This window comes from Strix uralensis, chromosome 4 (genome assembly GCF_047716275.1).
Source record: "Strix uralensis isolate ZFMK-TIS-50842 chromosome 4, bStrUra1, whole genome shotgun sequence".
In the NCBI taxonomy this organism is placed as follows: Eukaryota; Metazoa; Chordata; class Aves; order Strigiformes; family Strigidae; genus Strix; species Strix uralensis.
The window spans coordinates 52,367,405-52,386,492 of record NC_133975.1 but is presented as its reverse complement, the minus strand read 5'-3'; the positions used below and the strand labels follow the sequence as shown (position 1 = coordinate 52,386,492).

General features: G+C 36.2%; 1 protein-coding gene across 2 annotated transcripts in view; it reads right to left on the bottom strand.

The window, feature by feature from the left end:
• CCSER1 (coiled-coil serine rich protein 1) overlaps window positions 1–19,088 on the bottom strand; it is a 728,522-nt gene that overhangs the window by 139,663 nt on the left and 569,771 nt on the right. For both annotated transcript variants that reach the window (XM_074866749.1, XM_074866751.1), the window contains exon 10: window positions 9,253–9,298. In XM_074866749.1, coding sequence (XP_074722850.1) covers window positions 9,253–9,298 — 46 coding nt within the window. The remainder of the gene's footprint in view (window positions 1–9,252; window positions 9,299–19,088) is intronic.

The following is a 19,088-nucleotide window of genomic DNA, read 5'->3' as shown; positions in this document are numbered from 1 at the left end:
ATTTGCAAACAGAAAATAAACTCTAAAGAAAGATGCAGCTTCACAGAACTGCACTTTTCCCCTTCTTTCCATCCTTATCAGTGCTCCCCAAATTACAGACTCAGAGAAGCATTAGGTGGGAGAGACCTCTGGAGGTAATCTTGCCCTGCCTACTGCTTGGGACTACCACCAATTCCAGGTGAGCTCAGTCATGCCTCTGCCTGGCCAAGTCTTGAAAACCTTTGAGGATAGAGATTTTACAATCTGAGCAACCTGTTCCAGAGCTGAACTATCCTCCTTGAGAAAAGTTCTTCCTAATGCCCATTTTCTACCAGTCAAGCTGTAATTTATAGCCTGCACCCCTTGCCGTATCGTCTGGCAGTATCAAGAAAAGTAACTTTCAATCACAAACTCTTAAGGAACTATAGTTAAAAGCAACCTTTTTGTAGACACAAGCTCCAGCATGAGACATATGAAACTGACAATTCCCTGAGTTTATGTAAAAGTTTCATGAATTTCTGTAGAAAATATAGAGCTCAGTCTTTAGGAAAATCGGTATTCACAATTTTAATTATATATATTTTTCTGAGTTGTTAGAGCAAGAGAAGTCTTACAAACCTCTTCCCTGTTGTAGTCACCACAGACATAGTCACCACATAAATTACTAATGGAAATACAAAAAAATATAGGGTGTAAACAACAGTGTCTCTTGGAGACTGCCACTTCTGCTCAATTTCATGTGAAAAAAGCAGAAGACTAAAGAAATTACTTTAAAACACTTTTATAATAATGAATTATATTTTACAGATGTTTTGAAGACAGAACTTCCAAAAACATAAAATCACAGCTACTTGAGGTAGTTCAAGAAGCCCAGAGAAGAACACTTTCTTTTTAAAATTGTCTAGTGCTTTAAAATTAATTTAGCAAGAGACTACCAACTTCAATGGATTCCCTTAGTTTTCATTTTTTAACTTTCAAAAAAAGTGTAGCAGAATGTATCTCATTTTTACAACTATAACGGCAGTGAAAGCAGAAACAACAAACAGAACAAGCAATTCCTCAGCTCATGACTTCTGTACTCTACTTTCTCTTGATTAAGGTGCAATCAAGTCTGTGAATGCAAAGCAGGACAGGAACACTGATTATGTCTGAATTTGGTGAATCTCACCCTGATAGACTATTTATTTCAATGATGAAAGACTCAGTTGTTGAAGGGCTATTTTATTTAAACAGGAAACAGTATCTGATTTTTAATAAAATTATGACCATGTTTTTTTTTCTGTGCTCAGGGATAAGTTAGCCAAGATAGCAACAACATATTTGTTTTGTTTCTTCTTCCATACTCAGGTGTAGTATGCAAACCAAACGAAGATTTTTAACGTACCACAGTACATACTGGTCTAATAAACACTATTCTCACTCATCAAGCACAACCTGATGAAAACAAAAATTAATTTTTCTAAATTCCTCAATGCTCCTAGGTACAGAAACACATCCCTCAGTGTAATACCACTCTTGGAGAGTTCTGTAATAGCACAATTTAAATGCAATAAAAATTATTTTTTAAAGAATAAATCCTTCTTTTCAATCATGGAACTAAGAAACGAAGACAAATAAAGCCCACATGCTAAACTATAACATAAAAACTTTTAATTTCTGTTCTACATCTAAGCTCCATTTTTTTTTTTTTTTGAGTGGGTTCCAAATTTGCTTAAATGAATTCTCCAGTTCCCAGTATTTTAAAATAATAACTTTTTAAAAACTTTCAATGTGCTAATGTTTGTTTCCATAGAAACAGGACTGAAAGCAGGAGCTCCTGTTAAAAGAATTAGAAATCTCTTCCACAAATGAAAGACTTAAAAATAACAATATATTAATAAAACTATTGTTAGAATATATATTTTCTCATTTTGCAAAAACAGGGCATGATCTTACATCCACTGGAGTTAATAGGCCTATAACTTCTGATTAAACTAGAATAAGCCTGAATCACTAAGAACATATTACTGAGTTAAAAACCCTGATCAAAAGATTATTCAGTTAAATGGATAATTTTCTAATGGATTTTTAAATTAAATTTAGCAGGTGACTGTCAGATTAAGCCATTTTTAGAATTATTACAATGAAGAATTATGAGCCAAAAATGTAAAACAATAGATACTAAGGATTATTACTATTTACATAATTTATTTCTATTACTGTTGCTTAATTTTTTGAGAGTGAATTACTTCATTAAAACCTGATCGGAAGTCTTTTACAGTTAGTCAGATATGTTTCTAAACTCCAGCCAGGCAGTAATTGAATCTATGGACATCATGCTGGTATAAACCTAAACTTCTATAAGATTAAGAACATATTATTTTACAGCAATTAAGAGGTTTGTATTTTTCCTCACAAAAGCTGTTCTAAGTGCACTTCTCTGCATATCTTATAAACATTTAAACACCTCCTGTAAGAAAATTAGTAACTTAAGAAAACTTACCTACCCCCCAAACCATAGCTTCAGTCAAAATCTTGAAGAGAGAATCTATCCAGGATTGGCTTGCAGTTAGTAAGGTTCCTGAACTCACAAAAATCTTACTTGTGCAGAGTCCTACTGAGTTAAGACACTGAGTTATTTGGATTCATTGCTGCACAACTATAATTTTTAAGTCTGAAATGACAGACAAAGACAACCTTTCCTCCTCATCAGCCCCAACCACTTCATTGTCTGGATCAGCTTCTGTTATACTACATACATATACTACTATACAGAAGACCAACAAAGCTGGTGAAGGGTCTAGAGCAGGGGTTCTCAGCATTTTCTTCACCACGGACCCCCTTCAAACACCTTTCGTGGCCACGGACCACCAAGACTTAATTAAAAATTTAAAGCACTAGACTGCATCAAATATTTATTTCAATTTTCTTGTGAAGGGTCTTCAAATTTGGAGACAAGGGGAAATAAGTTAATCTGTTAATGCACACACTCCTACTATAATATCTTTACTGCAATGATTCCATATGAATTTAAAATACCATCAACACTCTTGCTCAAATGGCCCATTTTATGGTATTTTAATGTGCTAATTCTGAATTTGATGCCAATTTTTATATTAAAATTTGATGAAAAGTTTTTACAATTCTTCTCACCTCCCCCCTTGTTTGTCTGTGCTCAGTCACCATATATTTTTGTTTACGGGTCCAGGGCCACCACTTGGAGGAACAGACTTCAGCCCCATTGTGGCCCTAAAGAGAAAAACCACCTAGTTAAAATGGGTCCCACCAACCATACTAGCACTGAATATACTAGCGTGCCAGGGCAGGTGGGCAGGGGGAGTGCTTGAGTATGAGAGAAGCATTGAGGGGAGGGGGCTGTGGGTAAAAGAGGCGCAGTGCTTGCCGCAGGCCCAACTAAATGTTTCTGGGCTGGACATTCCCCACCCCTGCTTTAAGCCTTCGCGGACCCCCTGTGACAACATCGTGGCCCCCCAGGGTTCCGCAGACCTCAGGTTGAGAACCACTGGTCTAGAGAACAAGTTTTATGAGGAAGGGTTATGAACTGGGGTTGTTTAGTCTGGAGAAAAGGAGGCTGAGGGTTCTGTATAAATACTTAAAATGACATTGCAGCCAGGTGGGTGGTAGTCTCTTCTCCCAAGTAACAAGTGATAGGACAGAAGGAAACAGCCTCAAGTTGCTCCATGGGAGGTTTAGATTGGATATTAGGAAATATTTCTTCACTGAAAGGGTTGTCAAGCACTGGAACAGGCTGCCCAGAGAAGTGGTTGAGTCACCATCCCTGGAGATATTTAAATGATGTGTAGATGTGGTGCTTAGGGACATGGTTTAGTGGTGGACTTTGTAGTGTTAGGTTGATTGCTGGACTCAATCTTAAGAGTCTTTTCCAACATAAATGATTCTATGATTAAGGCAGACACAGCCTTTAATAGCTCAGGTTTGCATGAAGCTTGGGGATTTCCCATCTGCACATCTTAGAAAGTTCCAATGAATCAGTACTGGTCAAAGTGACAGCAGCACCAGCAAACCCGGTGTTTAGCAGGATAGTTGCCATCAAGTTTGGAAGGAACCATGGCAAAGAGAACAGGTGAAGAGTTTTAGACTTCAAGCATGCTTTCAGATTTTCCACCCTTTAGGAATGAATCAAAGCTATAGTTGCAACTCTCTTACACAAGGTATTACTGCACGCATACCTAAATGAATAAAATTGCGTATTGTGACACAAAATATTTTCATCTTCAAAGGTTAATTCTTTACCTTTTCATCACCTAATTATTTACACTGCTGTTCTCAATAATCTGTCATCCTGCTGTACATGCCTGGTCAAACCCCTCACGTTATCCTGAAGCCCCCAACCTTGTTAGGTTGACTAACCTGAATAATGTTGCCGTCATAAATTTTACTATGCAAATACCTTTGTCATTATTCTGAAAGATGAAATAGGGATTTTCATCATTTCAAGCTGAAACCCATCAAACTGATACTAGTCTTACTATAGACTTTGAGACCCACCACTGAAATTGGTAACCCTGTGTGAGATTAAGACATTTAGCAGTTTCTTAGTCAGATATTTAGTCTGGAGAACTCACATGTGGCCTATGGTTGGGGGGAGAGTTTTGCACCCTTCTGTGAAGGTAAAACTTCCTTATAAAGCTCAAAATACATCCATCTATTTTCCTATGCTCACATTTTTTATCATAAATAGAATAGAATTCTAATAGATAAACCTTCACAGAAAATGCCATGCTTAGGCGTTAGAAACATGCATGTATTTTCAATAAGCTTTTTTAAGGTATTATTTTAACCAAACTACTACTTACATGTCTTGACTTCATATATTTTGATCTACTACAAAAAAAGACTGTCAGTATTTTTTTTAAGAGAATCTATTTGTACTGGTAGGTTAGCCTACTCATTTCTGAATTTCTTGAAAATTCTGAAAGAAGTAATTTTAAATGTTTTCATTTGCAACTTACATATTTACCATTACCACCTTAGGTTTCTCCCTATATTAGGAAAGCATTCCCATGAAAAACGTTTCTTCCTCCACAATGGACCATGATTCAAGAAAACAGTTAACTTCTCAGCATTGTATCTATCTTCCTTGTTTTCTCCCTCTGGCTGACCAAAGAAGCCATCCACTCCTTTGAAATATCTTGACAGTGGGAAAATACTTCTTTAAGATTGTTTTATCACTTGAATATCTATGCTACGAATTTAACTCTTGTAATTCCATTCTACATATTTTCTGCTGTAATTTATGTCTTTAAAAAAAATCACTACAGCTGAATTTAAAACTCTGAAGTATTTATGTTTGCCCTGAGTAATTAAGCTTTGCTTGTAAGATTATAACATGAAAGTGCCATTTATCAACAAACTAAGGATTTCACTTCTGTGAATTTTCATTGTAGGGTGGTTTATTTTTAACAGTGAATTCTTCATTGTATGAAATCCCCTGCCTAAAGGTTAGTTTAACTGCATTAGATTTTGGCACTTTTCTTATCATTAGATGGTATGAAATTCTTTGGATATAATATGGCTATTTCAAGTGTCTGATCCAATTTGTTCTATCTGTAAAGTTGATTGTCAGGTACCACATAACTGTATTGATTTTTGTTGAGATTCTACTGTGTTTCAGGAACATCTATTATAGCAAGGTTCTTTCTATGATACTTCTCATTGATTTCTTCTTCTAAGTAGTGCTAATCAAAGCTGGTAAGCATTTTTCATTCCCCAAATTACACGTAAATGATAATACATTTTCTTAAAAAGTACTGCCCACTGCGACCTTCAATTGGCAGTTATAGTTTGAGGACATGTTAAGTTAAACAAGGAAAATGTCTGGAATAAAGTCTTGATAAAAAGTACCATAGATATAAAAAAGCAAAAGCTTTGTCATCTGGTGCAAGGCCCACTAGCTTAATCCAATAGTTTAATAGAGGATATAATCTTAAAACCCTGACTCTAATGTATTTTTGCAGGAGAAAAGTGTAGATTAAAGGAAATCTTGCAATGATAAAGTGTATTTTCAGAATTGTGGGGTTTACTCTTCATGTAATATGCAAATAAAATATTCTGGCAGTTTAAATTTCACAGTGTATCATTTTCACTGGTGTACTTGTGCTTCTGCTCCATGTAATGGACAAATGACAGGAGAAAATATGACTGCTCTTCTCTCCTTAGGGCAATTATATTTCAATTTTGCCCAAAAATCTAGAGCTGCATTTTGTTTTGATACATCTTATTTAGTCATAACTATATTCTGTAGGTCTGTATTTTGCTTTCAGGTCAACAGTACTCCCATGACTAAAGCTGGGTTATATAGCTATCATTACGGACTTATGATGATATCTATATTCACTGTGGATTCCCCATTCAGTTTGCCCTCTGTCTTTGCATCTTATTTTGTTGCTAATTACAGATGATCTCATATTTACAGTCAGTTTGGATTGTATGTTACTTTATTTCCACTTGTGTTGGTGTCTTCACTGTAAAAGAGAAAGGAAGTTGCAACTTATTCCATTTCAAAATGCAAGTTTTTATCTCGTGGAAAGGAGTCTTAACTCCCATATTGGAATTCATTAGTTATCCTTGTACTCAGTGTCTCATAGTTTATAGCCGGAGTGTTAAAATGCCCCATCAGTAGAAACTTGTTATTTTAAAATGTTATGTAAACAGCATCTTACTCTCAACCACTCATTACTTTGGCACATTTCACCAGCAGGTTCTCAGGGTCCTGGGCTCCAAGAGAAAATGTCATAACACAGCATTGGCACAGTTGCCACTCAATGTCTATGACATCTTCAGATGCCCAGAAGTACAGGACTTCCCGGTGACTTGCAACACCACCACTGAGCCTACCCTGCTCACTCTGAGGTGAAGCAGCCACAAGTCCCCAGTAGTCTAAAATATCTCACGTGAACTCAGATCAAATTAATCTTGCCTCTTCTAGTGCAGTAGAGTTACTGTAGGATCACTGGTAAACCAACTGGAAGAAAACACAGCCCACCTTTCAGTTTCTATGTGACAGGACACAGCATTTATCCAGCAGCATTCCTGCTCTGGATTCCCAGACATCCTCATTTCCCACCTTTGTACATAAACAATAATAATGTTCAATGCTTTGCAAGGACCAGAAAAGTTACCTCCAGTGACTAGAAGACAAACTTAGGAAATTCAAGCTCTAATTTTAGCTTCCTGTTAGAAGAACGTTGCCACAACATATGCATAGTTCCATATAATCTTTGCCTCCCAGTACACAAAAAAGCAGAAAATAGCTGGTTGAAATAATCTTTTTTTTCCCCCCTTTTTTTCCCCCCGATGTTAGGGATTCCCTTATTTATGTGTTTCTTTTGCTTCTATTTGCTTCACAGTTAAGCCACTGACACATTCTATATATGCAGTTTTAAACCTACTCCTCCCATCTCACCATTTCAGTAATGTTAGTTTTACCTTTATTTCAACAGCTAATCACGGAGATTCTGACCACTTCTTTCAAACTATTCATCCACATATTTAACCCAACCATCATGCATTCCTATGTTTACTTCACAGTTCTGCATCTTCAGTTAGGTACACAAATTTTATCCTGTCTTTGTCAGATAAAACATTTTATGCCCTTCCCACACCTTCCCTTATGTTCAAATCCTAGTCACTTCATTATGTGACACTTTAGCATTCATCTCAAAGAGGGGCTCCATACAAGGAAGAAAGCTGTGAACAGTGGTACCATGCACACTTCTGATTTCTTATAACTAAGCATGTTGAAGTGTGTTATCATGTTGGTGTGCTTCCAACGTCTTCACTGATGTTAATCATGTAGACCAGTATCAGGATTAATATAATGACAGTAAGCCAGACAGAAATTTAAATTTTCATTTTAGCAGACTGCTAGTTGTCATACACATTGGATAAAAATAACTTCAGCATTGTTTTTGTAAAGGATTCAATAACAATATTAATTCTTTCCACCATACCTTAAATAACCATAATAGGAGCACAATTACATTTCATGAACAGTGTTTCATCTTGATATTTTTTCCTCCCCTTAGATATACCCAGTAGAATAGGAACATCTTAGATAATTGCACAAAAGAACGGACAGTCATATACAGATTATATTTTTTGTTACTTTTGCAAGACCCACACTCATAGACAAATGCTGTGTTTTCCTATGAATACACAAGAGCAGCATCGGTGAATTTATGCAAGCAACACGTTTCAAGACTGCCAACAATGAAGCATCGTTCAAACTGCACTGTATTTTATGAATAAGCCTGTAATGTTATATTATGATGAATCTATTTGACATTCAGCAGTGTGATACAGTGCATAGTAATTATAATAATGCAGTGCATGGCTGTAGCTTATTATGTGGATATGGAAGACACCAATGTCTTTAGGATGGACATTTAACTCAAGGTAGGAGGAGACAGAAATAGACTCAAGGAATGTAAGAAAGTCCTCATCTCAAAGTCTGATGGCATTCTGAGAATCTATGTATTCAATATACACACGCGCGCAGTGTTAAAGCAGCAGAGAGATCATCTTGAATTAGAATGTAAGCCTTTCTCTTCTTTTTTGAAAAAATATATAGCACATTATGTTTGTGATTCCTTGGGATTTTGGGTGGACAACAGGGAGGATTTTCTTTTAATTTAGAAGAAATATTATCTATTGTCAATATTTCCAATGGATTTAAGGAAAAAAATGAATGAGATCCCTCTATAAAAGTTTCCTTTCCTCCCCAACTAAGGGGATGGACTTGTTCTTCAAATTAATTAGAAGGAAAGTCTTATAAGAAATACAGCTGCTCTCAGTAACGTCTACCTTACACCATATTGTTTGATTTTCCATTTCTTAATTTTTTGAGATCCATGGGGTTTTTTTGTTTGCACAATGGAGAGATTAATTTAAAGAATGGAAAAGAGAGATTCTTTAGTTTTAACAATGCTACTCATTAATATGTTGAACACATGATCTGTGGATATTATTCTTATTCCCCTCCAGACTTTGAGTCATTATGGTATTTTCTTCCCTTCTTGCAACTCTATAGTGCACAGCACAGTCCCAATTTATGATGTGTTGAACAAAACACAACAAAGAAATAAAGAAGGGGTCAATAGAAGCTGTTAGCTACAAACACATTACAGGCAATATACAACACCAGCGGTTGAATATTGACCTCAGGGCATTAACTCTATATTGGCATGCCATGCTACAGCACATGAACACATAGTCATCTTTACAACACAGAGCGGAATTTAAGAGACTCACATAATTGCCTGCGAGAAGGTACAGGAGCACTTCCAAATGCTGTGCCCTGTAAATAAAACACATTTTTTTTTTTTTTTTGGAGCAAAGGATGTCAGATTAACAGCAGCAGAAAATGAAAAAAAATGACAAGACATGAAAATGAAGGCAGTGAAACGAACTAGAGACTGTTTAGATAGAGGAGCTTGTTATTACTGAAGAACTGCGGTTCCTATTTTCAGATAAACATAAATTATAGTGGAGAATGTTCTATGAGTAATCCACCCATCAGTGGACACAATGAACCAAAGAGAGAGAAAAAAGAGAGAGAGAAAGAAAGAAGACAGAAAAAAAAGTATCAGCGTAAGACAGGCATGCTCACACTTGTCAGAAATAAAATTTGATGGAAAGGACAACGTACAGAGTATATATTAAAATGAACTCCTTTACAAAAATAAGAAGGCTCAGTTACACCAATGTCTTAGCTGATACAGTCACTGTTTGAAGGTGAAGTATGTTTCAAACAGGTAAGAAGGAGAGAGAGAGTGCAGTACAGTTTGGTTGCTGCCACTTCCTCTTCATCTTCTCTCCAAAATTCTTTAACAAGTCCTCACTGGGTCAGTTTGATGACAGCTGATAGGAAGCAGCTTTATTAAATCCCCAATCAATATACGCAGTATGCTCTTTCAGTAGATAGAGTGCTTCATCTTTTATGTATTATGTCAGCAATTACCACACATCTCTGAAATACGAACTGTGCATGTAAAGAAAATATGAATCAAATGCCAAGTCATACTGGTTGGGATCTGTAGGCAAGCCTCTTCCCAATGCAATCCCCTATCCCCACTCCCCCTGCCCCCCCTCAAAAAACAACACACCCCAAACCCAGAAAAACAAATTAGTAACAGAAAGAGATTAAGAGAATGACTACGTAAAGAGAAGCTCTGGTGTATAAAATTTGAAGAGCAGTGTTAAAACAAACTATGTTGTCTCATTCTGAATCTAGATCATGAATCAGAGCTTTGCTTCGAGTTTGTGACCAAGACTGCATCCTCCTTCCCAATGTGTAAAAGGGCACACTGATCATTTGGACTCAGTAGTCAAGGATGACTAATTACAGTAATATTTAGATTGCACTTATTGCCTTAAAAAAAAAAAAAATCAAACATCTGAAACTTATGAGACTTCACTGGAGTTTGACTTCCTTTGAAGTCATTTTGACTTCCACCATCTTTTTGAATTCAAGGCTGGGAACTGATTTACCAGGCATTTAGACAGTGCTAGGCATTTGTTCTTGGAGATCATTTGCTCTTTCAGGTCTTGTAAAATTCTGATTTCCCTTACCTAGGAAGAGTGAAGCATATGCATAACTAGATACATGCATAGCTAGAAAGCCCCACAGAGAAACTATCTTTACAACACTGCTCCCATACCACTTTATTTAAGGAAAACTGGAATAATTAAGATTATTCATCACTTCAGATGCCATCGCTGTGCTTCTGAGACCACAGCTGACTACGCTGTGACCACATGCAGCGCTGAGTAACTCTGCAGAAGCCCTTTGTCTCACTATGCCTCAAGCTTGTCTCTCAGACACTAACTCCTTCCCGCAACTGTAGTAAGACCTCACAGTCACTGCAACAAATACCCAAGGGAGCAAGCTGGGGTGATCTTCTGTTGAGGCAGCAAAAAAACCCCAACCACTAGCTGCCTCCCTTGTTTCCACAGTTGCATACACTGTCAGGAAAAGGCAGTTAGCTCTCCTATTTACCAGGAAAACAGTGCAAGCAGGCAGCGTGTTCAAAGAACTTTCCTCCAGGGCAGGCAGTGCCCTGCAAGCACACTATCCCCCAACCCCACAGTTATTTGTGGAATTATTTCAGCACTGCCAAAGTTCACCTTTGTCTCCAACTAACTTCTCAAAATAGCCAAAGGACAAGTTGATTTGGGTACCAAATCTAATTGTATATTTGGCACTTAAAGCAGTTCTTCAGTGACTACTAAGGCTTTACCAATTATTTCCAGTGCTCTCTTAAGTCTTGTGGAAACAAAATACAGCTATTTATTTGAAATACTAAGAATACACATATTCATCTAAAGCAAAGCTTTAAGTATTGAAGACTATACATTGCACAAGAGTAGTACCACAGCCTCCCCATTCTCTCAACTATATGCTATTCTGTTTTGCTTAAAGGTAGCTTTCTAGAAAAGATGAGGTATGCAGTGAGGTACCTACGTTTTCAGTTCATCATTTAAGGACATTGAACTGATTTGTGAAACTATATATAAAAAAAAAGCACGAAGTAAATTCATCTGACAATGGTTAGCTGACAGCTTGCTTATTTAGCCAAAAGTACTTTTTTTTTCTACGCTTTGAATGTGTAGCATCTACATTTTTTCCCTCCATGGATCAAAAAGAAAACATTTAAACAGCCTCAGCTTATACAAATCCATCAACCAAAGAATTGGGAATTTAGTTATTCATTGTTAGTTACTATTATCACTACTGACACCAATTAAGTTCTAATGACATAATGCTCCTTTGAAAAGCATTATTTTGCATTACTTTTTCATGTTTCTGATTTTCAGAGTAAATGGCCTTCCAGACGGAAAAGGATATATGCCTTTATCTTTCAACCAGGCCTTCCTTCCTTTTTTTCTCTCATATTCCAGAAATAGATGTTATCCTTCAGTATCATCTGGCACAATGATAAGAAGACTTTTTCAAAACTAAGCCAAATTTCAGACATTCTCTGTTGAAATTCCAGGCTCTGCTGGAAGTCTTAGCAGTTCTATAGTTTTAATCATATATAGGGTTTTTTTCTGTTCTCTCTGTGTGGTATAATACTTAATCGTAATGGTGTCTAGGCTTCCATGACAGCTTTAGCTGTAAATACTATATTAAGTTTTCCAAGTGCCCTGTGATTCCTAGAAATGTAGAGCCTTACACAGGGATAAGATAATGCTATTAATAATGCAGAGGCATTGTAGATGACTAGTTATCTTGTAGTTACTAAGTTAATGATTTATAAAAGTTAGAACACTCATCTGAAGTTTCTAAAAGGCTAACCCTTCCCTACCTTTTTGCTGCATAATTTTAACTAAGAGATCAGTTACAGAATAGCATCTCTCAAAATACTGCTCTTAGTATACAGTAAAGTCTGAATTTGGATACATCTTTACATACTGTTGTATGCATTAGGTTCACCACAGGACACTGATGTATGTTAAGCATTTCCATACATTCTAAACACATGTAACTCAATTTAAAATGTTTTGAAGTTCTTTTAGAGGGTACATAAAACATGCTAGCGATGGCATCTTCTAAACCTTTGTTATGTAAATGCACAAAACAGAAGTACAGATTCAACATCTTTGGATCACTGTAAAAACTTTTTTTGCCACTTAATTTTTTAATGGTAAAATTCCAGCATGTCCGTGCTGTCACTGATGAGAAGCAGGAAAAAAGTTTTCATGATGATTGTATTTTTTACCTCTCCTAACCACTTCAATTGGTTCTAAAGACCTTTTTGATTTAACATACATAAATAGATCTCCTTCTGCTAATACATTTAACAAGGAGTAAGTTTTTTAAATTATATTCTTGATATTACTACATACATTATGCTTCCAACAAATACTAAATAGTGTAACAAGCACAGGAAGTTACATTTCATCATTAGCCAATTAATGTACCAGTGTGAGGAAATGGGAAAAAAAAAAAAAGTTGCTGTTTGTGATCAGACACCTTCTGGAGAGAAGGTTTAAAAATGGCAAACGCCTAAGTTTCACCTTTTAATATACAGCTGAGGAAAGAACAGTCATCAGTACCTGTAAAGTCAGAGCTCAGCCACCACAAAGAAAATCCATCAAGATCTGGAAGCCTCCAAAAGTGAAGCTGTCAGGATGCCTCATTTATAACACCTGGACTATTCAGGGGACTGATGAGGGAAATGCAGTTTCTAGGACCACTTTGCACATGAACATAGTATGACAAGAAAACACACCTGCTCGGGTCTGGATTCCTACCTACTTCTTACACCCTGTGGCACAAAAAACCCCAAGTATTGAGATTTCAGTTCACTTGCTGGCCGCTGTTCTGAGAGAGGCAGACGTCATCTTCTAGGACTAAACCAGTCAGCATTTTCTATCTGCAGATGCAAGGCACATTCAGACACCTTTTATTTGGATTTTTTTTTTTTTTTTAAAGCAGCTTAAGTGCTTTGTGTAACCATTATCATTTATTTAATATTTACTATGTCATCAGATGCTGAACTAAGCACTAACCAGCTAGTTGACTCATGCTTTGGATAGATTCCCTAGCATGTATGTTCCCTTTGAAATCAGGGTAATTTTTCTATATGTTCCTGTGCTATGTAATTCAGTGCTACAGTCTTTTTTCCTCACAAGGAAAAAATTAGAGGCTTTTTTTTTTTTTTTTTTTTATCTTTTCTGCCTCCATACAGCATAACCTCAGCATCTCCTCACTGTTAATGCAGGAACGTTGGATTAGCCAAGACATCCCTAAAGTGAATGTGGATTTTATGCACCAGACAAGCAGATACACTGTTGTTCTGTTTACATTCCTTCAGCCAGTCACTTATAATTTCTTTTCACTTAGCTTTCAGAAATGCAATCAGAACATTACAAAACTCAGCTCTTTTTAAAAACACTATCAATTTTTAATATTGTCAAAGTGAGAGTATGACACAGTTTCCGTCAGAAGTCACAGTTAAGTATTCACTGGAAGCTCCAATGACCTCCACAAGGGAATCTGGCATTTAGTTCCCACAGATATTTTATTTCTCACATCCTCACACTGAATAAAGCCTGTTACTGTCAATTTTTTAAAGTAATAACCACAAACACCAGCCAGCCTAAATATTTGTGAGTGTAGCTGTTCTGGGACAACAGCAGCAAGGAAGTTGAAATGAAAAGGGTTCATAATGCAACCTATTCAATGAAGCAAAACATCCAAGTATGTATTAGTTTGCTGTTCAAATGAAGCCTTTCAGTAAAAATACTTTAGCAATTGCATACATTTCCTACATCTCTCTGAACTCTGAAGTTATGAGTTCACCTGTTATTAACTGCATATAGTGACTGAAGTCCTCTGCGTTCACCTTGAGCAACTTGGAAGTCTGAGTACTGCAATATATGAAATGATCAAATCAATTCAGCTGAACTGAATGCCCCCTCTACAGCATAACTACACAAATATTGCTGTTCTTTTTGTGTCACTTTCTATGAGGAATCTCCAAAGATGTGTATTGACAACAGACCAATCAATGCCAGAAGAAAAGAGAGCTCGCTACCCATCAAATGAATGCTTTTCCAATAAATGCCCTCTTTTCTCTTAGAGCACAAACCCATCTATTACATGGTTAAAAAGGAACTAATTAAAAAAACCCAAAACAATAAAAAAACCCCAAAAAACCCAAACACCACCTCCCCCAGCCCCAGATTATGATTTTAAAAGAGGCTAGTCATGGTAGGCAATATTTTCTCTAGACAAATTGTGTAATACTTTGACATGAACTTTGAAAATGAACATATCCCTTTTTCTCATCATAGAAATTAGACTGATACCTCAAAATGTTTCAGAGCACTACTAAGAATGAAAGCAGTCTTAAATGACAGGCTGTACTGAAGTCTTAGATATTACCACCTGATCTCACAAGAGTTCTGAAAGATAATTCCTCATCAATACGTGATGGCATAATACCAGATATGTAAGATTTCCCAGAGACAGAAAAACTTGCTAGATCACTGTCACTGTCATTCTCCTGTAAGGGCAGAATGTGTGTCTTTCACAAACAGAGCAAATATTAAAATGGTAAGCTGTGCTCTGATATGAGAGCTTTCACTTGTATCACACAGCACTTGACTGGTTGAGTATATCAATGAAATGATGCAGAGTAGCTTGCTGCTACTGAGCTCAGTAAAGGCTGCCTTGGATCTACTACATTTCCAATGCAATGCTACTCTTCAATGGTTGTAAAAAAATTATTTAATTCTATATAATGACATTAGCATGTTTCCAGATATCATGGTGCCACCATATTCTAAACCATGCAGACTTTTATCAAACTTCATGTCCTTTCTCAAAAATTTCAGTTTTGGAGCAAGGAACTTACTCATTAACACCTTTTTGATCACTGGATTTTACTGTGCACACTCAACCATTCTGAGCACAAACATCTCAAAAGCCTTTGCACAACTTAAGACCTCTTCATTACCATGATACAATCCATGGCTCCCTTGACATAAGTATTGCTTCTTCCAACTGCATTTATAAAGTGGCTCGTAACAGCTGATTTCACCTTGATACTAATGTCCCACCACTTATTTTTCCATAAATGCCTGAGATGCCTGCTGTAGGCTTCTTCATTTCAGGCCATAGGAATTCACTCATTTTGTTTTTAAGATTTTTACTATTTTGATAGAAAAACTGCTCTTTGTCACATGACCTGTTTTTATGTGAACTGATTCAATGGGACTATGTTAGTTAGGATAGCTCTGCCCTATTTTCTATCCAAAATTCTTATACTGCCTTTTAGCCTTCAGTCTATTTCTCATTTAAAGAAATCCCCATTTAAAATTTTAAGTGCTGAGACCATTTCTACTTATGTAGAAACCATCCATCCTTCAGGCTCATTTTGACAAGTTTAAGAAATGATCATTTGAATACAGAGAGGTGGAGAGTTTGATATTTTGGCAGAATAATAATCTGCATAAATATACATTAAAAATTGTAGTCCAAGTAGAAGCATTACAGAGGAAGACCAAGGCTTTAAAGCAGAACTCAAGCAGAACAGGAATCATCTTTCCTTTCAGAAGGATAGGATTAGAAAATGTTAAAAAAACCCAAGCAAATAAAAAACTCCACTACTTTTCACAAGCAATTGTTTACAACTTAATCTCTTTTATAGCATTATCCAACTTTAATAACAGCCAACATTCAGTCTTTACAATCCCTCTGGTGAAAACCTGCTTATCGTTTGTGTCTTTTTCCTTTATTAGATTTCAGATTTCAATGTGTTTTACCTTAAACAAAGAAACAAGAAAAAATATTTTGTTCCTATGGTGGCCTGAAACACCACAAGGCCTCCACACAACTCCAAAATATTTAAAGCTATGTGCAACTGAAGATGATAGCACAGCAATCACACATATTTATTTTCATTTTTTTTGAAAGCTATGCCAGGCATGAACAAAATTACTAAAAGAAAATAGCCTCAAGAGCAAATGCAGCTCCATAGTCTTTAGATATATTAATATAAATATGTTCTCCCTACAAATATCTTCCAAACTGAAGTTATAGCTCAATAAGGAAGACATATTTCCATCTTAAAGTTATCGGTAAATATTTTACTAGCAGACTCTTGGCACATTTTCAAGTCTGAATCAACATTTACATGCAGTTTTCAGCAATCTGCTTCCACATGTAAGTGAAAGATCCTAAAATACTCTCACACCACAGTCTGGATTGCAATCTCATAAGGCCAAACTATATATACCATGCTAGATCTAGATACAATCACACAATGCAGTAACAGTCTTTCTGGGTACCTACAGTCCCTTATGTGATAGCAATAGGATAACTGTTTCAAATGGATAATCCATCTAATGTTTCTGTATAGCTAGCTTGTGTTTGTTAATTGAATGCTTCCTTGCAACTATCTTACTAGCAATAACAATTTGCTCAAATTGCTTAGGTAGAAATTTCTTATAAACTGTGAATTCCTGCATGCCTTAACATCTGCTGAAATACTGTTCTTACATTTTCAAAAAACTATTCGTAAACATAATAAAAAAATGAAATAGGAAAATATTAACTCATTTGCAGATATCTCATTCACACTAGAGATGTTATGTTACATTAATTTCTTAATCCCTTTATGACCCATCTGATTCTTTATCCTCTCAGAGGACTTGTCTTAAGAAAACCTGAATTTATCTATCCCTGCCTTCAAACTTGTACAAGTTGTTTTAAAGCCACCCTGCTTTGCTCATTTAAGTCTTTCATAAACTTGGTCTTACAGGTCTCTTAGGCACTACTGTCGATGACATTGTTCATTTAGAGCATATTAACTGTACTCGCTTCCACAGAAGTGTTTCTCTTTCAGGTCTGTGTGTTGGAAATTCAGACTGAAACTGCTGGGCAGCCTCAGTACTTGCTCAGCTTACACCCCTTCTCTCATTCTCATCAGCCTCCTGTTCCTACCAAAAACTGCTCTTCTGCTGACAGTCTGATCCAGGCTGATACCATGTATTTAGGTCCCCTCAATTGCACTAGTTTTTCTACGAATGGTCACTTTTTGTCTGCTTGTACCTGGATCATAACTATGATATCCAGTTCTGCAAAGTGATGTTCAGCCATTGTTTGGCAAATATAAAAGATCCCATTAAAAACAACAGTATAAAAAAAGGAATTAATTGCATTATATAGCAAGTGAATTTGGCACATATTTTAAGGACAATTAGAAGCCTTCTATGCAATTAATTGTCACATATATTAAACAGTGTGTCACAGATGAATAACAAAAGCATTTTAAATTTGTTTAATGTTAGAAAAATACTTCTTGCTGATATTATATTTAGCACTATATTTTGCTGATATTACATTTAGACTATAGGTGGCTTAAAGAGTCATGGGTACTTCACCACCTCTCACAGTGCATTAACTTTCCAAGTAGGGTAGATGTCATTTCTTATGCGAACCATTTGGCTGGAAGCAACCCCTGCGGTTGAATTTGATATTGTTCAGGAATAGTGATTCTGAGACATGGCTACAGAGAAGTTTGGGTTTTTTGAAGACTGGTATTTTTTACCCCTAAATTACACCCTGCTTCAACCATAGGAAAATTTCTTCATTAGATTCAAAGGGAGGCAAAAAGGAAAATGACTCTGTTTGTGAAGTTAATTGTTTTCACTTCCCAATTTTAGATGTTTTTGCTTTTTTCTACACAACTGTCTTCATATATATATACATATGCATCCCTATGCAAAGCGTGTCCACAACATACAAGCAAAAGTTCAAAAATGCACATGGTGTAGATGTATGCACATCCTTTTCACTGATTATCACAAAATCAGCACCGGTCTGTTTGAAAGGGACCTCAACTGGTCACCTAGTTCCCCCTCCTGCTCAAAGCCAAAAATGAATCAAAAATGCAATTGAGAGAAGGGCAGAGACCATTGGATGATTATAGCTAGATCAGAATATAACACTGCAGTAAATGTTGGTATAAAGCTTAACTGGATGCCTAGGGATTCACATTCCAATTTTAATTCAGTCAGAACCTAATGCTGAAGCACATGTTTACTGCTACCTTTTCAGCTCATATTTCCGCTAGAGATCATTTATTTCCTCCCCAAAACCCCTCCTGTGCTTTCATAATAAATAGTGTTAATGCTAAAAAGAAATATATGCCAATGAACAATGAATATGTGAAATCTGGACTTTTCTCCCTATTGCAAACTGCAAATCTATTCACGTGCTTAGAAAGTGCAGACCTACAACATTAGCTTTGCCACATTAAATAAATATATCCACAGTCCCATATACTATTTCCCGTAATGGTCTCTGTTTGAAATATCCCAGCAAGACAAACTCATTTTCTTATTTTTAAGGGGTGAACATGAAGTTTGTACAAATCACCATGAATGTGATTACCACTGCAGGTTTTGATGTGATTATATTACAGGTCTGACCAAAAGTGACTGGCAATCTTTCACATCCCAAAGCACTTTCTTCTTGTGTAAGCTCAGATACAGTATGGAGCTCTCTCTCTGTATATATATTAGTTGCCCACATGAAGTTAAACATTCACAGTCCTCAAGCTATGTGAGAACAT